Genomic DNA, 24,621 nt, shown 5'->3' with positions numbered 1-24,621 from the left:
CCTGTCTACAAAAGTTCTAACCCCTAGCGCCGCCCAAGCCTTATCATAGTCATATATCACGTAAACAAGAAAATGACCAAAACACCCTTTATTTAATCTATTTTATTGCGTAAAAGATTAAAATTATAATAAGTTTTATTTGCTTATGTTAAGATATCAACAAGTTAATTAGCCTTTGTAACAATAAGGGTATTTTAGGTATTTTTGGTATTTGAGCTGAGGGTGCTGGATGTTCAAATTTCAAGCCAAGGGTGATGATGACATTTTAGTGATTGATGTAAAATTCTTGGATTTATCTTTTCTGATGTCATTGGGGGCAGAGTTTAATTGATACGATTAACCTCATGAGAGAGAGAGAGAGAGATCAGTTTCTACGCTCTAAACCCGTCGTTCAAAACCATAGTATTTTTTTGCCATTTCTCAAAAATACAATTTACTAATAAGATATTTACAATGACCAATCAAAGGGAGAGGTGGTCAAATGACATAGATAGTTACCAAAGTTTACAATTGTGACCTTGAATCTTTTAATATAGTTGGTGTTGATTATGAGAGCTGTTTGACTTGACTAACATTAGCTTATAGCTAACCAAAATGAGTTTAAAATGTTTGATCTTTAATTGGTATGCTTAATCAATTCAAGTGCATCAAAGATAACCAATGAGTCTTAACTCTACTAGCCAAGTTTAACTCAAGTTCATCACAAGTTTAGCTTGTTAACTCGACAATAAATGGCTGATAGAAATTTCTCACACCTAAGTCCACACTATGGTTGGTGTACCAACTTCCTAAAATTCCACTTATGACTCAGGTTAAAACTTAAGATTATCTTAATCTTGCAGAATCAAGTAATCTTGACACATGTTCAACCGTATAAAGAGAAGCACCCACTGCCATTAGTTGTTATCACTGCTTGCTTTTTCTTCTATAAAAGGAATTTAATCCTCAATAATCTGGTGTGGTAGTACAACAAATTAAAGCAAGTAATTAAAAGTTGGCAGTAATTTCTCAATGGACTTTGATAAGGGGCATGTTGGTCACTGTCCCTCTTGAATATATACCAATGAAAAAACAATTTATTATTATTATTTTTCGTACAGCTCTTTCTTTCCTTCCTCTTCTTCCCCCTCTCCCTGAGCCTGAGACTTTGTCCTTTTGGACATCCATCTTTTTCAGGTTTTCCTGTGAGAAAATCAGGACTCTCTCTCTCTCTAGAGAGGAAGTAATAAATAGGAAAGAGGGTGGTGGGGAGGATGGTGCTGCTTCTGCTTCTGTAGGGAAGGAAAGCGTGGGGGGAGGGAAAGAGCTCTAGAGCTCGAGATGCCTTCTTGGTAGTTCTGCTTTTTTTCTTTTTCTTTTTTGGTTTTTCACTTTTTCTCCGTTTCTTCCTCATAGTAATAGCGATAACAGGAACAATGATGAAATTGTAAAAGATACCATCATACCACTCTATTCTTTTTTCTCTATTACAAAGCCACTCTCCTTGATTGCTTTTCACTTTCTTGCTTTCTTTTAATCTTTCAGCCTACGGTCTTTCATGTTTTTCTTGGTATTGATTGTTTATTCGTGTGTGGCTTTCATATCGGTTTTCTTGTTTGAGTAGCGGTGACTCTTGAGTTGGTTTTCGTTCAAAATCTTTGGTTTTTGTTTTCTTATGAAACTTGGGGTTTTTCTGTTATGATTTCTAGGGGAATTGTTTCTGATGGTATTTTGGGTGTGTTGGTGATTACTGGATAGTGGATTCTTGTTCCACCATGGTGGTGTTTTTTTCTTCCCTTTTTTGAAGCAAGATTATAGTTCTGTTGGGGTTGTTTTTCTTGTAAATTTGAGTTTGAGGTTGAAGGATTGGATTAGAGTGGAAGTTGTTGAAGAGGGTATTTCATGGTGTCTGTACGAGAAGGTCAAACTGTTGTTGGACCATCATGATGGAACAACCTCAAACGAGGTATTGAAGGGTACCTTGAATTGGCAAAGGGTGTAATATCTGTTTATGGGGATATCTTACAGGTTCTAAAAATAGCAGCCGTCTTGCTTCTTATGTCTGTTTTTTATCTGAATGAGGCAGGCGTGTGTATGTGATTGTTAAAGCTTGGGTTGGATGCTGGAATGTGTTTTCACATGTTCATGAGAGCAGGGTTGTGAATTCATGTCATCGTTTTTAGTAAGTGGCACCTGCTACGTTAGCTTATGGTGGTTAAGACTTATTCAACTGGGGTGTTCTGTATCCATAAAAATATAATTGGCTAGGTGCGCCTCATTGGTATGTTCTTGCCTAAGCGTGTATGTCGCATTTCGCCATTGGGGAATGGATAACCTTGTGAAAATGGAAGCCCTTGGATGTCAATGCCGAGTCTCTGTTGGAAAAGAGTGGTCTATTACGAAATATTTGGTAGTTTTTACATATGTATGATACTTGTTGTTTGGTCGATTGATTTGGGCTCCAACGTATCTTTATTCTTAGCCATGAAACGGGAAAGTTATGTAAGAATGTGATAGATGGAACAGAAGAGTTTCCTTATCTTTACCAATGACACCTGGTGCAATCCCCTGGCATGGGAATTGGAAGGAAGGAAAAAATAAGAATAAAGGAAATTGGGCAAACAAAAGAGAACCAGTGAAGGTGTGAGGATTATGTGTATTGAGCTGCATAAAAGTGCTGAACTGCATTGGTATGTGCCTTTCTTGGCAGGAAAGTCTTTGGCAAGTTGTATGAACACATGATTTCCAAGTTTGATCTTGTACGTCGGTATAGAGATTGAGAATGTGCCTAATTTTTTGAGTTTCAAATGGACAATTTGGGTGGTTCTTGAAGTTGTGATCAGACAGAACATGCTTTTTACCAATGAAAATAAATCTCAATCAGTGGGAAGCCATTGTTTCCCTTTGAATGTAATGCGCGTTTCCTCTCTGGTATTAATATTCTTCTGTTCATGCAAATCAAGGCCCTTCTATCTCTGCAGTCTATGGGGGCTTGCTATTTAAATCTGTTTACGTTATTTAGCACATTCTCCATACTGTAAGCGAGTGCTTCAGGATAACTCATTCCTATATTTTGTTTGGTGCGACTTAGTCTGATTTGGACATTGCACTGTTGATTATAATACATTGGTCAGTCCGTTTCTTGTGCAACTTAGTCAGGTTTGGACATCACACAGTAATTTGCTCTTAACATTAGTACTGATTAAATTGCAGATGTCAATCCATTGCTTGTGCGTCCCCATTCATTCAAATTCCTTCATTTTTAGTCTCTTGAGTTATTTGTTGAAAATCTCTCAATTTGTGTTGACTATTTGAAGCAGATAGCTATAGGTAAGTTGACAAATGGTTTTCTGTCCTGTTATTTGCAAGAAGAATTCTACACTTTGACATGAGGATGAGTTGCAGCTCTAAAACAAGGGACCTATTTCGAGTATATTTGTGAGGACTGAGGAGAGAGGTGAGTTTGAATATCTTGTTCCTATTGAACTAAAATGGAGGCAAGAATAATCTTTAGGATTTGTCAGAAATGTGTAGAAAGGGCTTCAGCATATTTGTCCTGAAGACTTCAACAATGCAGTAAGTGATGGGCACTGGTGCTTGTGTGAAGTTCTGAGGAGTGGACAGTTTATGTCATTGTGATTTGGGTTTCAAATCATCTGAATTGTGTTTGTTTTCGGAAAGGAGTTCTCCAAGATAATTGATTCACAACCATATTCTAGCCCCCAAGATGACCAATTCGCAACCATATTCTGGCAACTCAGTAACTTCACCAGGAATGGCCATTTAGCATTTTGTTTACTATATTTCATATTCATCGTATTACCCGCAGAATCCTGGCCTTCAATGGTAGGGTTTAGACATTGGATTTACCTTCTTGACTTTATGAATGGCCTTCATAAACCCATATCTTGTTCTCCCTATTCATTCATTGGTAAATATTTAGGTCATAATTCATAAATGTGAATACACGTATCATATATTTTCTGTTCCTGTGTCCATTGTTGTATTCTCAATAGTATCTCCAAAGATGCCTGTCAGACCTCAACGTTCATATTGTGTTTTGATATCATCTAGCACAGGGGGTTGTAGCTTGAAATTCTCTTCTTAGTAAAATGCTTTTTTTGGTGGGTTCATTTGCATAAACATAAGTTCAATTTTCATAAGCTCTATTTGTGCATTTCGCAAGATGCTGCTGTCTTAGTTCTGCATGTGCTATAATAACCTGTTTAATGTTTTCTTCATATAGTTCCTTTTCAGCCTATAAACATCAGATATATTATATGATATTGACGCCAAAAAGAAAATTACTAGCCAGGATCAAGAGTTATGTTTATCATCCCTTATATTTGTGATTTATTGGTAGTGTTTTCTCTCTTTTTTTCTGCACATGTTTATATTTTTGTTTCAAAGGCATGTGGCAGTCATCTGATATCATATTTTTATGCTTTCAGGGCGCGTCACTTTTGGCTATGCAGATATGGTTATCTGTTTCTTGCTCTCCTCTTATCTAGCCTTTTTGGGGTGGTTTTGAGTGCACCTTGCACGGTGAAGAACCATGTATCTCCAAGTGCCAATAAAGTAGAGAATGACCTCGAATTTAATGTGTGTCAATATCATAGGGGAAACAATGTGGGTCTTAGAAATCTAGTTTTAGGTGATATTAGTTCAAACCATGTCCAGAGTAATTTGCAAGAAGCTTGTAATTCCAATAATTTCTGTAGGAACTTGGAGCAATTTTGCTTTCAGTCTACTTTGCCTACTTTTTCTGTTAAGAAAGAAAACAATGGAGTTGCTTTTTCTTCAGAAGTATCTCAGTGTCAGGATGGTAATTCGTTGGTATCTGGAAGATCACATGTACCTGGGGAGAATAACTTGAGCACGAATTTTGACAACTTTGCTTTTAAGTTGTTAAATGGGCAGATAATTTCTTGTTCTGTGAGTTCAATGCTTTACTCACTGGAGACTGAAGATGTTGATTCATATGGTGTCACCATTTCAGGCATATCATCTCATGAAGGTAATTGTCGGCATAAGTTTGGTAGAACAAGTTCTACCTTGGGTGATGATGGTCTTGACAGGGTTGAACTTAGTACCCTTACTAGTGTTCCCTCACTGAATGTAGTGGTCAATCCACCGGTTTTGGATTGGGGCCTTAACCATCTGCTCTCCCCTTCTATTTCTTTCTTAACTATCACCAATACACATAATGAGAGCATACTACATGTCCATGAACCATTCAGTACTGACCCACAGTTCTATGCATATGGCTTTCAAGAAAGGTTGCTGACTCCTGGGGAGACTAGCTCAATCACTTTTGTCTTTTTGCCTAGGTTATTAGGTTCTTCTTCGGCTAACTTGATCTTGCAAACTAGTGCTGGAGGCTTTATAATCCATGCTAAAGGTGAAGCTATAGAGTCCCCTTATCGAATCCATCCTATGGTATATCGGAATCTACTTTCTGAGTGGAGTACTCCCAAGAAGTTGTCATTGTACAATCCATTTGACGATAACCTTCATGTTGGGGAGATAACTGCATGGTTTTCAGTCGCCATGGGGAATACCACACATTTTGCACATGCTGCTTGCCAAAGTGTTGAAGATGATGATGCTTTTAGTTCCTTTTTGAATGATAATGATTGGATAACAGTCGGATCTTTTCCATTGGGATTACCTTTTCTGCAGATAAAGCCATCCAGGCTTTGGGAAATAGGCCCTGGAAAAAGTGAAAACATTGTTGAACTGGACCTTTTATTGCCAACAGATGGGGACATTTTTGGGGCCATCTGTGTAAGTCTCTGGAATTTCTCACGTGATCAAGTTCAGAAAATTGTTGTTCCTTTTGAAGCAGAGATGTTCAGTAGGGTATTTTATAGTGATTGTAAAGGTTCATTATCTTTGTTACTGGAGTCCCTTGTGACACGTGATGGTAAGGAATCAAGTATGTTTTCTCTTACATTGACAAATGATGCTTCATATTCATTAAAGGTTAATGAAATTAGGGAAGTTACTGAAGGCATGAAGCATTTTCAGATCAAATATGTGCAAGGCTTGATACTTTTCCCTCGGACTCTTACACGAATTGCAATTGTCATTTATAGTCCTCATACTGCATCTTCAAAAAGTATTGCAGATGAAGTCCCAAACATCAGATCCAATTGTAAGCTGCTTATAGTAACAAATGATTCTATTAGTCCGCAGATTGAGATCCCTTGCCAAGTTATATTCAACACATTCTCTGAGGATCAGCTTGAGTCAACTACCGGTGCCCATGATGATTTTAGTGTTCTAATCAGAAGTGAGGATTCAACTTTTGACAGTTCAAGAACTCAAACTTTTAGCAGCTTGATTCAGCCACAATCACTGATGAAGGTACTCTTGTCTGTTTTCCCTTCAGAATTAAATAGCTTATGGTAATGCCACTTACTCTGTGATACTGATCCTCTTCTTTTTGGCCATTTTTCTTGTGTTTCTTCTTTTAGTTGATGGAAAGAATTTAATTAGTTGACTTGATCATAACCTTGGATGACATGGAACAATTGATCTCCTTTTGTTATATTTGTTGGGTAAGGCCTTGAGGTTTATTCTGTGCTGATATTCACTTAACATAATCAAAGTGTGAAGATTGCTGTTTGTATTGCTTTTATTTTGCAATACAGATTTGGTTCTTATGTAGACAAAACAAGTAATTTCTTTGTGCTTCCATATTGACATCATTTTTCAAATGTCATGCTATCTCCAATCTGTTTCGTATAAAGAGGATCATATGTTGCAACATATTGAGTTGATATTCAAATATTTTATTATTTTGGAGCTCATGTTCCTTCTCCCTTCCTCCTGCTTCTTTATGTGATTCAGTTACTGGCCATCACCGTTGATTGCATCAATAAAAACTCTCTTATTGCCTTTCCACAAGGAATATTAAAAACGACACCTACTTCTATCTTTTACCTGTTTTTGTACATGCTGTACTGTATTTATTATACTTGCTTGGTTCACTGGAAAACCAGGCTCATTTTGAATATAAGTTCCAGGACACTTGAAATGCCAACACAATTGGTTCACTGAATGCAGCAATAATTCAAAATTATCGTGCTTCTAAGGGATTCCTTAAAGAAATAAAGATTCCAAACTTTCAGAACACATTTCAAAAGACATATGGCACATTTGCAATGCCCTATAATTCTTGGATTTTCTCATGATCCTATGATCATATATCACAATCACACACTTTCTCAAGTTTAGTGAAACATGAGAAAGTAACTGTGATTATGATTCTCACTTGAGAATGCTCATCCTTTGAATCCTGTGATTTTCGATCACAAGTTTGACCTTGTGACCAACAATCACACCTTGTACTTTCTCAGCTGTGGTTGCTCATCCACGTCACCAAAGTAAACATGCCCCTAACATGAAAATCGTATGATAACATTGCAAAGATATGATGGAATTATCACATTGTTGTCTGAAAAGTGAATTTTGAATGTTCCCATTTTTTATTAAAAAGTTTGAGGTTTCCAACACGCGGTGCTTAGTTTTAAAGATGCAAATTCATTGGCCTTGCCCATTGCCAGGCTGGTACATAGTATATAGTATATACAGATCTTTGAAAACACCAACCATTACCACAGGTGGTCACCTTCATGAGCAAAATCTTTTGTTTCATATTTCGCTTGCCTCTTATCATTCTCTTCTACTTTTCCACCATAATTTAGTCGATGAGGATGCTGCTCCGATGTACTGTGTGTTGATTTTATTGCAAAAGAACTTCAATTTACTTGCTGCAATAACTTTCACTGGGAACTCCTATATGCATGCCAAAAGTAAGACTCGTGCCACCTCTGCAAGTGGTTATTTCATTTAAAATTGTAGAAACGGAAAATTGGGAAGTAGACATATATGCCATTCTTAAAACTCAACTTGTGGAGAGTGCCTCTTGGTGAAATAGGGTCTGGCATGTTAGGCTTTTCAACCTTGTTTTGATGAATTCCTCTCTGGTCTTACCATTGCTGTCCATGCTTTTCTATTTGTTTTAAGCAGATAGTGGATTTTGCAGTGGCTGATGTCACTAGGTTTCTATCTATTTCTACAGCATCCATGTCAGTGCATATTTGTGTGCATCATTCCATAAGTTCATACTTTTGTTTCTATTCTGACATTTAGTTGGTACAGTGGGAAGAATAGAGAAGCAGTATGTGAATCAGAACTGGGACGCAATGCTTTCAATTTTTTTGGGAAACAGGAAGCAGTACGAGGAATTGTTAGGAAGCGATGGGTGAAATTGTGCGAACATAGGAATCGGGATTCCTGAGAGAAGGGGGTTTCTTGAGGAAATCAAGGTACTGGAATATAGGAATTGGAATTCAGTCATGAGAATTGGAATCCCCGTGCAAGGAATTGGAATTTTGATGTCAAGGGAATTGGAATTCCTGAATGCAGGAATCGAGATACCCATGTCATGGGAATCAGAATTTCTGAATACAGAGCCAGGATTCCTATGACATGAGAATCACGATCCCAACCACCTCTGCTTCATGCTTCCTAGAAATCACGATTCCTGCTGGTTCTTAGCACCTCTGGTGATTATGTTCTGACATAATATTTGAATGAACAACATTTCCAAACCATATTTGCAAAGTTGTAAAGTTAGAAGTTTTCTGTTCATTATCTTTGTGTATCAACTCATGGAACATTTTGGCGTCCATGTGAATGTGCACATTATTTTGCCTCTAAAAACAATTAACAATAGTAGAATCTTTACTATCTATCTAACCCATTAGACATGGCAGGCCCATCTAAATTGGGTGCTTCAAAATGTGCTGGTACTTCAGTGCTGGTGCTGGGTGCTTCCGTGTTCTGATGTTGTGGTCACTTACCGCAGGTTGCCGGCATGTCGTCATCGACCGCCAACCCTCTCCATTTTCTTCTTCTTCTTCTTCTTCTCTTGCTCTCCAGCAGCTAGATGTCCTGGTTGCTGGAGAGTGTGAGGGAGCTTCATTTTGACCAATGTTGTAATGAGCATATCAGAAGCCGTATCTCACAAGCTTGAGATGTGGGTGCGGTGTTGTATGATATGGGAGAAAAAGCGTTTAAATTATGAAAAAATCAGAAAAAATAAAAAATCTAAAAATTAAAAAAAGTGAAACTTAGAACACAAGAAAAAATAAATAAACAAGAACGAGTACAAATGTACGGGAATTAAAAATGAGTAATTATATAAAAGTAAACATAGTAGACTATTGACATGTCATTCACACGAAACAAAGTTCAGTAATTTATTAGATAAAGTCAATAACATTGATGATCTCATGATGTTGATATTTGATACTTTATAGAACATATAAGCATAATTTGCTACGTAACTACAAAAGTCAAAATGCTCCAAAGTGCATTACATAAGCTGAAAGAAATGGGAAATCAGGCAGAGATATTGAAACAGTCTCTCGTATTGCTGTATTCAAAACAGAAAAAATTGAATACAATATATATAATACAAGGAAGCGCCCCATCTCCTGATAACGCTTGGACGTTATCTCTTGGATTCTAGCTAAATCTGTTTCCTAAAAATGTGAAGACGTTTCAGGAAATGTATATTTCTTGATATACATCAAATGAAATAGCAAAGGAAACAAATAAAATGAATTAGTATAGAGCTATGTCACATGGGTGCGGGGGTGCGGCACTTTCAAAAAACTTGGGTGCGGGGGTTGGGGGTGCGGCAAAATACAACAACAACTACAACTACAACTACGCCTTCATCCCAAAACAATTGGGGTCGGCGATATGAACCAAAAAAAGAAAATCATTCTGGGTCTTCCACATAAATCCTTCTCCTCCAATCATTTTTATCCAATGCCATGTCCTCGGTGAGGTTCAAAGCATTCATATCCTTTCCTATCATCTCCATCCAAGTCTTCTTAGGCCTACCTCGACCTCTTTTAACTAATATATTTTCCCATTTCTCCATCCTTCTAATTGGAGCATCATTAGGCCTTCGCCGAATATGTCCAAACCACCGTAAACGATTCTCTCTCAATGGATGCAACGCCTACCTTTTTACGTATCTCCCCGTTTTGAATCTTGTCTTTTATTGTATTTTCACACTTCCATCTAAGCATACGCATCTCAGCTACTCATTTTTTGAATATGATGTCTCTTGGCAGCCCAACATTTTGTACCATATAGTAAAGCGGGCCTAATTGTCATCCTATAAAACTTTTCCTTCAACCGCAATGGCATTCTACGATCGCATAACACTCCAGTTGCACTTTTCCATTTCATCCACCCAACCTTTATCCTATGATTTACATCTCCATCAATTTCTTCATACTTTTGAATGATAGATTCCAAATATTTGAAACAGTCATCCACCGGTATTTCTTGTTACGAAGCTTCACTACACTCCCATCACTACTTCGTTGACATTTCATACATTTTGTCTTACTCTTACTCAACTTAAAACCTCTTGCTTCCAATGTCTGTCTACATAATTCTAACTTATCATTAACCCCAGCTCTAGACTCATTAATCAAAACAATATTATCAGCAAACAACATACACCACGACACATTTTCTTGAATTGATCTCGTAAGCTCATCCATCATTATAACAAATAGGAAAGGGCTTAATGCAGATCCTTGATGTAACCCAACCGTTACAGGAAAATTGGTTGTCACCCCTCCACAAGTGCGGACATTGGTTACTACTCCTTCGTACGTATCTTTAATTATACTAATGTACTTGAGAGAAACACCTTTCTTCATCATTGTTCACCAGAGAACATCCCTAGGTACTCTATCGTATGCCTTCTCCAAATCAATAAAAACCATATACAATTATTTGTTCCTCTCTCTATATCTCTCAATAAGTTGTCTAAGAAGATGTATTTCATAGTTGATCTTCCAGGCATAAAACCAAATTGATTCTCCGATATCATGACAACTTCCTCAACCTATACTCAATCACCCTCTCCCAAAGTTTCATAGTATGACTCATGAGTTTTATACCACGATATATATATAAAGTCCAAAAGTTGGACATAAATGACCTTGGGTGCAGTCAACACACCCAGGGTCAGTTGTCTCATCTCTCCAAGGGCTTTGCTTGTTGGGGGTAGGTGGTAAAACCCATGATTTTACAAAAAAAAAAAATTGGACCCGAACCGGAATCGAGTCCAAGGAAAACCCCTTAAATTTTTTTTGAACGCCCGTGCTGATTAGGGAAAACACTATTGGTTGTTTTTTCCCCCCTTTGCTGATAAGGGAAACCCCTTTGGGGTTTCCCGATTTGCGTCCTCCCATGCTCTTTAAATCACGCAAGGGTGAAGGGGAAGCCCCCACTCTTGCGCTCCTCCTTCTTTGCCTACTTTCTCTTGCTCTTGGCGTGTGACAAAACCCCGACATCGACTCTCTCTCTCTCAGGTACGCATCTCCTTCTTCTCCTTTTCTTCTTCGTCTCCTTCTGTTTCCTAAAGGGCTGGCAGGAGGCCGACGGCTCCCTGCCATGCCCTCCCCCTTTCTCTCTGCCTTCGTCGGAAGGTCGACGACCCCTTACCTCGTCCTTCCCCTCTCTCTCTCTGCGTTCGTCGGAGGAAAAGTCGGGACACAAATGAGTCCTGTTGACTGCACCAAGTGTCACCTAGTTTGTCGAGTCCCTGTGACATAGGTACAATGTAAAGGTAAGATGTGTGAATGGTAAAAAAGGTAAGAGATATGAATGGTAACTTCTAATACGTCCCCTCAAGTTGGAGCATGTGGATTTAACATGCCCAACTTGGTCTTCAATAGAGAAAATTGTTCGCTACCAAATCGGGTCTGGATCATGTCGCTTTGGACCTTCTCTTAGAAGGAGGTGACTATCGATTTCAATATGTTTTGTTCCCTCATGGTAGACTAGATTAGCAGCAATGTGCATGGCTGCTTGATTGTCGTAGAAAATGAGCATGGACTGAGGTTGAGAAATTCTAAGATCTGCCAATAAATACTTGACCCAAGTTAGTTCACAACTGGCTAGAGCCATCGATCAGTACTTGGCCTCTGTAGAAGAGCGGGAAACAGTTGTTTGCTTCGATTTCCAAGTTATAGGACTATTCTCGATCATGACACAGTAGCTCGAAGTGGATCTTTGGGTCATGGGTCAAGAGGCCCAATCTGAGTCAGAGTAACCTATAATGTCCAACTTGTTGGTGGATGACATGATGACTCCCTGGTCAGGAGTGAGTGCCTTTGATGTAACAAATTACTCTTTGTGCTGCCTATGCGGCTTACGTGGTTGGCTCAAAAATTGACTCAGGGTATGGACAATAAACAAAATATCCGGCCTTGTGATTGTAAGATAAACAAGCCTCCCAATCAAACATCGATATTTGCTAGTATTCGCTAATGTAGCACCATCCTCGTTGTTGAGTCGCAATTGTAGATCCATAGGAAAATTGCATAGTCGAGCTTCCTGATAGCCCATGTCGTCCAAAATATCTAGAGAATATTTTCTTTGAGATAGAAATATGCCCTATGTAGATTTTGCCAAAGTATTTGAGGTGACCAAGATCTTTGAGACAAAATTGATGATGTATGAGGGATTTGAGCTCTTCAATGTGAGTTTGATTATCACCAACAATAATAATGTCGTTGACATATACCAAGATGAAAATATGACTCTGAATCTCAATTATGGAAAACAAAGAATAATTTGCCTTTGACTGAACGAAGCCAACTTGCTTTAAATAGATGGAGAGTTTTGTAAACCAATTTCTAGAGGATTGCTTAAGTCCATAAAGGGACTTGTTGAGGTGACAAATGCGTTGCTCCCCCTTACCACAAAATGTGGGGGGTAGTTGCATATAAACTTCTTCATCCAACTCTCCATGAAGAAAGGCATTGTTGACATCAATCTGGTAGAGATGCCATCTTCGTATAACTCCGACAACAAGGAGAACACAAACTGTGATAAGTTTAGCTATCGGTGTATAGGTCTCATTATAATCAAGTTCTTCGATCTAAGTGTATCCCTTTGCGACTAACCGTGCTTTGTATCTATCATAATTTTGTATATCCACTTGCACCCAACTGGTTGTTTCCTTTTTGGTAAATCCACAAGTGACCAAATATGGTTTTCTTCAAGTGCTCGAATTTCCGCGGCCATGGCATCACGCCAATGTTAGTGTTCCATGGCTTGTGTAAAGTGCCTTGGTTTGAAATTGTGAATGATGGCGGCTAGGAAGACTCGATGGTGTTGAGAAAATTTATCATAGGTAAGATAGTGACTAAGAGGATAACGATTTCTTGGAATCACGACACATGAAGCATCTAACTGAAGCATAGTGGCTCAATAGTAACACTTATAATCCTTGAGATATGATGACGGTTGTCGAGTCCAGATTTTCGAATTTGTGGGACTTCTGTGGTGGGAGGTTCAGTAATGGCGGGTATGGGATCCACACCATTTTGGACGGATGGATGGGACTGGAAAGGTTGATTACAAATTTGTGGGATGTGGTGATCAGTAGGTGCATGAGGATGGTCTTAGAGCTCAAAAATTGGTATGGGCAATATATTTCGACCATCATCATCATGAGATTTATGATCTTGAAACGGAAATTCGGTTTCATAAAACTTGACATCTCTATTGGCAAATATTTTTTGTGTTTCAAGATCATAAACTCTATAACCTACTTGACCATAGGGATATCTTGCAAAAACACATTTTCGAGTACGATTGTCAATTTTGTGAGTGTAATGGATATTAGAAGCATAGCAAAGGCACTCAAATATTTTGAGGTGATCATATTTGGGTGCTTTGTTACGAAGAGCTTCATGTGGCGTTTTCCCCATCAACGGTTTGGATGGAATGCAATTTATGAGATAAGTCATTGTGAAAATACATTCGTTCCAAAATTTGATGGGTAGGTTAGCCTAAAGATGGAGGGCTTGTTTGCCGTTAGATAAGTCTCTATGTTTGCGTTCAACGACTCCATTTTGTTGTGGGGTCGCGACGCAACTATGTTGATGATTAATCTCTTTTTCTCTAAGATATGATTTCATATCATTTGAGAAAAGTTCTGTACCATTATCGGATTTAATATTTAAAACATTGGTACCAAATTGGGTTTGAATCATCGTAATAAAATTTTTAAGAATATCATAGGTCTCAGACTTATATCGCATGACATAAACCCATGTACATCAACTGCTCCTGACATTGATGGAGTTTGATATCCTCCTCAAATGTCACCGTGGATCAACTCGAACGGTTTAGAAGAGGAAATGGAGCTATTGGGAAATGGCAATCTAGTTTCCTTGGCCATATGGCAAATGAAGCAATGATCATGGGATATTCACTTTATTAGAGTTAACAAGAATCTGAAGTCTAAAGTTTGACAAGTGACCAAGTCTAAAATGCCAAAGAAATGAAGGAGAGGAAGTGCTTAAAACATGTTTGCCATCAATCTCAAGAACGTAAAAATTACCCTGCATCCTACCCACTCCAATCATTGTCTTCGAGTTCGGGTCCTGAAAGAAACAACGATCACGGATGAATATGACTTCGCATTTCAGATCATGAATTAATTTACTAACAAATATAAGATTGAATTGGAAATGAGGAACATATAAAACATTTGACAAGGTAATTTCTGAAGCTGAGATGACATTTCCAATGTGAAAAACATAGGTAGATGTTCCATTTGGGAGGCTAATGGGAGGATAAGAGGCAACAACAAGAGAGGTAATGTTGGATAATGAGTTAGTCATGTGATCGGTATCTCCTGAATCGATTATCAAATTTTGAGAAATAGATAAACAAGCAGAGAGTTTGGTGAGATTACCTGCATGGTTGGCCATAGGTGATGCGGTTTGGTTACCTAAATTGGCGATGACCATGATTTTGTCGTACAACTCTTGTGTGAGTTGAGATACGATGGATTTTGGGCTCGACTTTTCTTGCTCGAAAGAGGCAAGGTTGGTGTTTGCTTGACCGTTGGAATGAGCATTGGGAGAACACCTTTGTCGGTTAGGAAAGCCGTGAAGGTAGTAACATTTTTCTTTCAGATGTCCCAATCTGCCACAATGGTCACATTTTGGTCGTGTGCGACCTTGAAATGACCTTGGCTGGTTGGTTCTCATGGGTTGATTGGACCTGTTCACGACAGCAGCAACTGGTTCATGAGTGAGCGAAAGCTGGAGATCGCGTTGTCGTTCTTCTTGAATTATTAGTGCATAAGCCTTGAAAATAGTGGGCAAGGGAGTCATGAGGAGCAACTGACTCTGAACTGATGTATGTGGACATTTCGTCCCACAACCCTTTCAGTTTTGTGTAGTATGCCACCACAGATGATTGCTCTTGCCTTTGATTGATGATTTCTTGTTGAATCTGATATATCCTTGGGGCGTTGGATTGTGAAAAGCGTTTACGAAGTTCTGCCCAGACTTCAGCAACCGACTTTGCATAGATGTCGCTTGATGCAAGATCTTTGTTTAGTGAATTGAGGATCCATGATAAGACCATGTTGTTGCATCGCTCCCACGCAGCAATGTCCGACGCAGGTGAACTAGGCTTGGGGTGCATCCTGTCGATGAAGCCTAGCTTGTTTTTGGCGCTCAAGGCCATAGATATCGCTCGACACCACATGGAGTAATTGTCTCCGGTGAGTGGCTGAGATATGATTGATGCTCCCGGATTATCTGAGTGGTGGAGGAAGAGTGGGTTTGCTGATGATTCATGATTGATTCTTGAACCGTTGATGGAATAGTTGTTGTTGCTGCTATTATATGAAGCCATGCTAAAAAATTGTTCAGCTTTCCTGTTAAAACACACCACTGTGTGACTGCTGATGAACACAAAATGCGATAATGCAGTAGAATGAGGATGGACCAGCAGACAGTGGAGGTATGCAGCAGCAAACAACAACACACGACCAGGGACTGCAGTGGGCAGTCACAGGCATGTGGGTGAAGCACAAATAGAGATTAAGGATCATCACCCGTTTGTCTACACGATCAACTGTACAAATAGAGATTAGGGACTGCAGTGGACATCAAATGAAATAACAAAGGAAACAAATGGAATGAATTAGTACAATAAATATTAACCGAAACGGTAAGATGCCTGAATGGTAAAAAAAATTAAGAGACATGAATGGTGACTTTTGACATAAACTCATAAAGTTAATAACATTAAAATTCACTGCAACTACAAAGTTGACTACATGACTAAAAAAGTGAAAAGTCTCAATAGTTCACTACAACTGCATAATTCACTACAACAAGATTCATCGATCATCTTCATTATTAAACATTTCTCGTTCATAATCAGAAATGACATCTTGTTGTGGGGAAGCTGGCGCTTCTAGTTCTTGTGCCTCCTATTGCTCTTCATCTAAATCAGATTTTGCATTTCGTTGTGCCAGTGGAATGAAGGCCATGCACACCTGCTAATTCTTGTAATCTTGCTTCTTGCCTTATCTCACCAAGATTGACAAATATTATAGCACATGCATCATTTGGAGCTCACACACATGGTTGCACTGAAGCACCAGGTTCTCGAACAATGTGTTGTTTCATGTGATGCGTACCTCCATTAATCATTGCATGACAGAATCTGCATCTCAATACATTACGCCACTCGAAATCATCAACAATCTCACAAAAGCGCCACACTGGGTTATTACTATCCCTTTCAAAAGTATCTCTAAATTTGCCGGTTTGCAATATTTTCATGCTGGATCATTTGAGTCACTACGTCTACCGTCCATCGATCTTTAGGGTACGATTTTGATATTTCAGAATACAAAAATAGGTGATTTAAGTTAAGAAAAAGCTAAGATCGATAACACATTTAGGACTAAATGCAAAAGAAATGAGCTTATCCTTGGTTTTGATGCTTTCAGCGTTCTTCTAACTTCAATCTCACACAAATCAAACTCTTGGGACTCGATTTTGAGGGAGTAAAAAAAATGCATGTATAGGATGAAAATAGGTGGATTTAGGGTAAATCACACCACTATGACTCGGTTTTGATGTTTAAATGCCAAAAAACAAGTGTGTAGGATGAAAATGAGAGGTTTTAGAGTAAAAGAGGGGCTTTAGGTTTTTTTAAAGGTTAGAAGCCAAAAAAATGTTGTGTAGGATGAAAATGAGTGAGGTTTGAGGCAAATCACACTTCTAAGGTTCACATCTAGCAAAAGCCTCAATTTTTAGGGCGGATTTGATCCTAAAATAGGGTGGGCAGGCTTGGAAAGGAGATTTGGAGAGGAAAAACATGTAAAAATGGAGTCAAAATGATCCTTGGGGGCTAAAAAATAGCCCTCATAAATGTCCGGTTGCCACTTTTCCGCACAAGAAAAGTTAAAGAAACAGGGGCCGACTCGTACAATACGGTACAAAACACACATATATCATAAAAGTCATATCGTATCGGTATGATAATCATATCATATATGATATGGGGCTCATATCGTAACAGTCTCCTTACAGACACTACGATATATCGATACTGATAACACTGATTTTGACTGTCTGATCACTCTAATCAATGCCTTAGGAGGGCACATGTTAATCATTCTAATTTAGTGTGCTTTCCATCACTAAAATGAAATGCCATTCCATGGTATCTCATATTGACAAAACTCTTTGATTGGCAACTTCTTTGTGTCATTTCATGGTATCTCATATTGACTGGACTCCTGGAATGGCCAATTCTTCCAACGCTCAAGCAGGTCATGTCCAGATTAATAGAAGACAAAACACATTGAATTGACCGACTTTTGTCCATGAAAAGTAGTGAGAAAAATGATATAAAGTTTGTGAATGGTCAACATAATGTTTCTGGCGTTTTTACCAAGCTCTCGTGTTATAACATGCATCTGGCTATGCCAATAATTTGGAAACATATTTGCTGTCATTCCTGGTTTGTTTTGATTGCAACTACCCTATAAGTTTATTCATAAAAAAACCCTGCAAGTTTACAAGATTTTTCTTGATGTTGATGCTGCCAATATGTGAAATACAACTGTCAAAGCTTGTGGCTTTATTGACATAGTTTTTGATAGTAGAAAAGCTATGGTAGTATCTACCTGCCTATCAATCCCTTTCTCGCTTCTTTTTCCCCATCCAAGTTACTATTATCATATTAGAATGGTGTAGTGGCATGCATGCATCTGTGTGCATGGAAAGAATTAAGATGCCCAATTAGGGTGGTAGCATCTAAAATCTGTTTTTTTGGATGACGAGGAACCCTTGCAGAAGCGAAGGGAAAACCTCGGGTGGGGCCCCACGACCACCCTACATGGCCCACCTCTGAAAGCTACGGACACACCTGTGTGCCAGCAGGGTTTGATCCAGGGTCTTTAACTCAACACCTTCACAACCACCCTGCTAGCCGTGCTGGTGGCATCTAAAATCTGTTGAGCTCCTAGATAAGTTCTTGCCTCCAGGTTCTGCCACTAACTTTTCACTTGTCCCTTGTGTGTACTTGCTTTAGGGCTCAGATATCGCAAAAGCAGATGAATGGATTCTAAACAACTGGAGGTCACAGAGAACAGCAATGGGCATGTCTATCCTTGGTGACCTCGAAATATTGTTTCCAATTGTCCAAGTTGGGGCACATTGTTCAAAATGGATCACCGTGAAAAATCCAAGTCAAAAACCCGTTGTTATGCAGCTTGTGCTGAACTCAGGAGTAACAATCGATCAATGTGTAGGTATTGGTGACCTGTCACAGCATGTGAAAAGTAGTTCAGCTAAATATGAACCTTCAACAAAAAGAGATGGGTTTTTCATTTCTGAGGGTGGGATAACTGAAGTGTATGTTTACCCAAATGAAAGTGCTTTGCTTGGGCCTATTTCATTTCGTCCATCAAACCGTTGTGTCTGGAGAAGCTCTGCACTGATAAGAAACAACCTTACCGGCGTAGAATGGTTACCTTTACATGGTGCTGGAGGGTTAGCTTCTTTGATACTGCTTGAAGGGTCGAAAGACTCGAAACCGGTGCAGAGCCTGGAGTTTGATTTTGGCTTCTCTCTTTCCCTTGATGCATCACCTCCTGAAAGATTATTTGATATGAAATCAACCAGTGCCACCTGTGCAAGGCCGCTTTTGAAAGTACTTTATGCAAAGAATGCAGGAGAAGTGCCACTAGAAGTGAAGCGGATAGATATTTCAGGAACTGGCTGTGGGTCAGACGGGTTTTCAATAGATACATGTGGCAGTTTTCTTCTGCAGCCTGGCGAGTCAATGAGGCTTCTTATTTCATACCAGACAGACTTTTCTGCATCAGTGGTTTATAGAGATCTTGAGCTGGCACTTTCGACAGGGATCCTTGTGATCCCCATGACAGCAACCTTTCCTACTTACATGCTTAGTCTGTGCAGAAAGTCATTTTTCTGGATGCTGCTGTGGAAGGTATCTCTTGTAGTCTTGGTTGCAGCTTCTGCAACCTTCTTGGTCTTCTGCCGCATCCTTCCACAAGGAACTGCCTCTGAAGGTGAGGAATACTTGTTCAAGGATGAAAAGAAGGCCATCGCCTCAGTTGCAAGAACTGGTAAACTGGCTCATTCACATCAGAGTCAGAGTTTCAGGTTTTCTCTCTCTCTCTCTCTCTCTCTCTCTCTCTCTCTTTGGCTTTCCTGCCATTGTCTGCATGTGATTGATGTTCCAGTTCTCTGATTCTCAGGTTAGCTGCTAAGTGTTCTGCGCAGGATATGGGATTTGATGGGCATGGTGTCACACACAAAAGTCAAGAATCTGAAACTATCTCTTCACATCTGAGATGGATACAGGATAGTTCACGCTCTCTTGCGTTGTCATCTTATAATGAGGACTACAAGAGAACTCAGTTGTCTTCATGCCATTCTGTAAGCATGTCGAAGTACATAGCAGAGAGCTCAGATTTAGCTGAATCACCCAAGATCAGCAACCTCACAGTCAGGACAGGGAGAGAAAGAGGAAGGCGGAGGAAAAAAAGAGGTGTGTTATCAGGAAAACCTGATGTTTCAAGTAGCCAGAGTGGCAACTCCACTCCTTCTTCACCAGTGTCTCCAATCACACCTTTCACATCGTCTTGTCTGGGTAGCCCACTTGTTAAAGGGGCACCAGCTCTAACACCTGATATGGGTGCAGTTCAGGTGCCTGAGTATACTTCCACTGAAACATCCAACACAGATTGTGCTGTCATAGCATCAAGGGCAGTTAAATTCTATGGCAACAATATGTTATCTAAACAAATTGCAGTCGGTCCTGCTGCTGAGGAACCTTGCTTGAATATGTCCAGGCAAATGAATGGTCGACCTGTTTTGTTGCCCTCTGCAACGTTTCCAAGTAGTGGGAAGCATGACGCACGAACAGCTTGCAACTCTTCTATCTTAGCATCATCACCATCTTCTCCATGTTTGTCACTACATTCTGCCATTGCTCCATATGCACGCGCTCCTGGAGCAAGGTCTGGGAAAGAAAGAACAAGTAAACAAGTGAATGAAAATGATGGATTGTTAAGGGATGAAGGCCTTACCTATGATATATGGGGTAGTCATTTTCCTGAGTTCCAGCTCATGGACAGCCCAGTTGCATTTTCTTCTAAGATATGTGATATGTCACCTGATTCACAGAGCTTTTTTGCCAAACCGCCTCAGAGCCACTTGCAGAAGTCTCCATACTAGTAACTCCCTCTGCTTAAGTCAGCCCTATTCTGTTGTAATTTCTCTCTCCTTAAATTAATCAATTAATTTCTTGTCAAAAGTTTTGAGATATTGAAGTGTGTGCAATGCGCCTCCTTGCACCATTTCCAACTGTATATGCCATCTCTCTTTTGCTGTTTTTTTTTTTATAATTTTTTTTCCTTTTCCCTTTTTGGTTTGTGATGATGCTATAGTTGTGGTATATGGAGATGCAGGTTGGTTTAAGCACTTGCGAATTCGTAGTACATTACTGATGCAGGTTGGTTTAATACCTTTAGATTTCGTAGTACATTACCCTTGCAGCTTCGATGTTCTGAGAGAGTTGGTTCTGTTAACTTTTTCCAGAGCGTTGTTTTGTATTAGATAAGATTTATATACAAACTTTGTATCTTAGGTAGTTAGGGATGAGTGCGTTGTTGCACCTCCGCCCAAAGGGAGTCAGAAGGGGAAGCACTTCCTATAAATTCATTTTGGTAGGAAAGATGTTTTTTTCTATTTATTAACTGAGCCCCCACATTTTTTTCATAGAGATGTTTGTTTCACTTGAGAAAGAGAGACTTTCTAATGAAAGGGCATATTTCATAGGAAAGATCATGAAACAGGTGCCCCCTTATTGTCCCTAACATATGTGTTAGGTAAGGCTATTCCACTATTGGTAAGGCATGCTAAGTGGCAGTGAAGCTTCTCATTTGCGGGCATTCTCATAGTCAGGTAAGATCCACCATTTCAGGCACCAGCCATTTCTTTGGATCAATCTGGGGGATACCATGTGTTTGATCTTTGGAGTGACGACTCAGCTTTATTGCCTAGGCAGATTGCAAGGCCATGTTGAATCCAGAGTTGAGCGATCATCCATCCTTGACTGTTTGAGCTTTACCAGGGGGATCTTTGTTCTTGACTGATACAGATGGGCAGTTGCTTTATACTGCACCATTTCTCAAGTTTTACACACCAAAACATCAAGTTTTACACATTCTTTCTTCCTATCATCTTTGGATTGGTATCAGTTTTTTTTTTTGGGAAAGACGAGCTGGGGTTAGGCAGATCCCTACCAGTTACTATTCAACGTACCACTGGGTTTTGAACCTGCTACGCCTCACCACAATGAGACATGCACTGACAGCTCCTACCAACCATGCTGATCCCTTTGGAATACCAGTTTTGCAGCATCTAATTTCTGCAATGATGCAGCACAGTGAATACCATTCCTTTTGGTGATGGTGATTCAATCCAGTGTGTATCATTGTGTTTGATACTGTCATGGTAAATCTTATTCTTGGTGCCAAACATGGGCGAAAATAATTTTCCAAGGCATTTACTTAGTGAATAGGCTTAGCGAACTTGTAAAGTATTATAGTTGATTACATTGTTCCTGATTGTAAACATATTCTGCACATCCACTCAAATGAGCATTCAAGTCTAATGCAACTTTGATAATCAAATGCTTATCTGCAATAGGTTGGGTTAATATAATGAAATTCACACACTATATATTGTTTTCAAATTGGTTTCGTACCATGTCATGCATGCTAGGGTGCCTAGCATGAAAATGATATGTAATAGCAAATGCAGCTAAGCTCAATCGGATGGTTCAGCCAGGTCCACCAATCATACCTCCTCCCCTGCTATTCTTTGTTGCTCCATTGTTTGTGTAATCCTGAAAAGATTCATGATTATGGCTCGTTGATACAAGAATAGGTATCAAATTAATGCAATATGGTCCAACAGTAGGCTTGATGAATGCCAATCTCCAAACAGTAATCAAACATCGTAGCCATATTCACACCTACATAATGGAAAACGGATATGGTTGATCCATCTCCTGCCCTTCTCGGCTGTTGTGAATCCAGGTTCAGGTATTGGCTGATCCGAATTCATGAAATGGTCCATGAATACAGGTTCAGGCATTGGCTGATCCAAATTCGTGAAATGGTCCGAGCCATCATTTGTCTACTCCGAAGTTTGAAGCCTTCCTGATGGTGTAAACCTGTGGCACAACCATTGCCCCTAGGTAGTCGGCAGGCTTTGGCTGTGCAAAAGGCTTATTCCTTGGCCTCGTCAATGCAAGGAATTTGATACCCATGGCCATGGGAATGAATTCCTGACCACCCATCCAGTGGCCAAGGCCCCCACCAGCCTCCAGTGAGCTACACCCCTTTGGGGCTTTTTAATAGGATGGTTGATTGTTTATCTTGGCTATACTTTCTTGGTCATTTCACAAATTGTGCACCATCTTTTCTTTTCTTTTCTTTTCTTTTCCCAAAGTAATTAATTAAAAAGTATTCTGTATACACATAGCTGCTCACTCGTTAGGTGATCAAAAGGAGCTCACTCACGCTGATCAAAAGGAGCGTCCATAGCGCGTTGTGATGGACACTCAAAAGTGTATTTTTTGTGCAAAAATGCTTTTACTGTGCACTAAAAGCGCCAATAAAAGTGTAAATGTGTCGTGCTGAGACTTTTACGGACGCTATTTTAGTGCCAGTAAAAGTGTTTCTGATCAAAATGACGCTCTCAATGTGAGTGATTTAGTTTTTACCACCTAAAAGAGTGAGCAGCTACCAATTTTCGTGTATATATAATGTGCTTATTAAAACTATTTTAAAAATACTTATTGTATAAACAATGATCGGCTCATAATGATCTGATCTCAAACAGCCCAAGCTCGGCTTGTTTGGCTCGTTTACCAGCCCTAGTTCATACCAGTGGCAAAGCAGAATTAGTAAAACTTAGTTTGAATTAATGCTGTTGAATGCTTCAATGACAACCATTTAGTGGTAATTTTTAAACTAGTGAGCATATAAACAATTTGTGCACGCTTGCTTCAAAAACCCGATTTGTGAGCGCTTGTTTAAAAAAAACCCAATTTGTGAACACTAACAGTTATATATTTTTTTATATTTACACGGAGAAACCACCCCAGGATCAGAGGCCTAGCTGCGCTGGCTTTGCCTGCTGAACTTACTGTCACTGTCCTGGCAGCGCAAAACTCTATGGGCTTACCCCTTGCCCCAGGGAGTCGCCACAGTTCAACTTGCACAAGGAGTGACACCAGAGCCGGACCTGTAAAGAGGCCAATGAGGCTTGGGCCTCAGGGCCCCTGGGCCCAAAAAAATTTTATGGGCCCATTTTTAAGGCCAATGAGTATTGTTTAGGTATTTTATATAAATATTTTATATATTTTTATTTAATATAATATAAATATTTGGAATTATATTTATTTAATGTGAATGCAAATTTTATTGTTATTTTGATTCTTTAAAAAAAAATTGGGAGAGGCACTGACCCCCCCCCCCCCCGAACTCCTACTATTAATAGGGGGCCCATTTTTTCCCTCCACTCTGAGTGACACCCCTGTTTTTAGTATTTTCTTCCATTGTCAAAATTATGCTGTATGACAGAAAAAAACAAGTTTTGGAAACCCTTTGTTTTTCTCCTAATTAACATCATTGTTTTAATTTGTTCGTTGATTTATGTATTCCTAGTTGTTCACTGCCGATAGACGTGCTTGCATTTCAAGTTATTTAAACCATGTCAAATGGTAATCTTTGGATGCTACCTGTTGTATCTCTCTCTCTCTCTCTCTCTATATATATATATATATATATATATATATATATGAGTCGGTGCTAAATGGTTTTTTTGTTTTTTTTTAAATTCTGACCGTACAATAATTGATTTTATAGAGATCTGAAGTGTTTGATTCTGACACATGGGTGGGTTTTTATAATATTCGAAAAATCAATGGTCCAAAATCTTTGTAAAAATGAGGCTCCAAATATCAATTTTTTCATCGAAAACACATGATCCAGGTGTGAATTTCTGGTAAATAGACCATGCACAACACATTTATGGGGTTGAAACTGTGAAAAAAATAATGAGAGAGGAGAAAAAACCATTTAGCAGGTTTCATTTAGCTCTCTCTCTCTCTCTTTATATATATATATATATATATATATATATATATATATATATATAT

The 24,621-nt window shown here is 39.1% G+C and overlaps 1 protein-coding gene across 1 annotated transcript; it reads left to right on the top strand.

Moving 5' to 3' along the window:
• The first annotated feature begins 1,084 nt into the window (after window positions 1–1,084).
• On the top strand, window positions 1,085–20,703 carry LOC149846549 (uncharacterized). Its single transcript, XM_089996398.1, has 4 exons — window positions 1,085–1,331; window positions 4,431–6,348; window positions 18,451–19,547; window positions 19,643–20,703. Exons 1-4 carry the CDS (start codon window positions 1,321–1,323, stop codon window positions 20,622–20,624), a joined length of 4,008 nt encoding a protein of 1,335 aa, XP_089852524.1. The 5' UTR covers window positions 1,085–1,320; the 3' UTR covers window positions 20,625–20,703.
• Window positions 20,704–24,621: the final 3,918 nt, after the last annotated feature.

The sequence above is a fragment of the Nuphar pumila genome, chromosome 2, assembly GCF_984573655.1.
Source record: "Nuphar pumila chromosome 2, dmNupPumi1.hap1.1, whole genome shotgun sequence".
Taxonomy (NCBI): Eukaryota; Viridiplantae; Streptophyta; class Magnoliopsida; order Nymphaeales; family Nymphaeaceae; genus Nuphar; species Nuphar pumila.
Note: the sequence above shows the minus strand (reverse complement) of the source record. Positions and strands in the feature narration are given on the sequence as shown.

Coding starts and splice junctions, on each gene's coding strand:
- LOC149846549 (XM_089996398.1), top strand. Junction 6,349..18,450: donor AGCCACAATCACTGATGAAG/GTACTCTTGTCT, acceptor TACTTGCTTTAG/GGCTCAGATATCGCAAAAGC. Junction 19,548..19,642: donor CATCAGAGTCAGAGTTTCAG/GTTTTCTCTCTC, acceptor TCTGATTCTCAG/GTTAGCTGCTAAGTGTTCTG.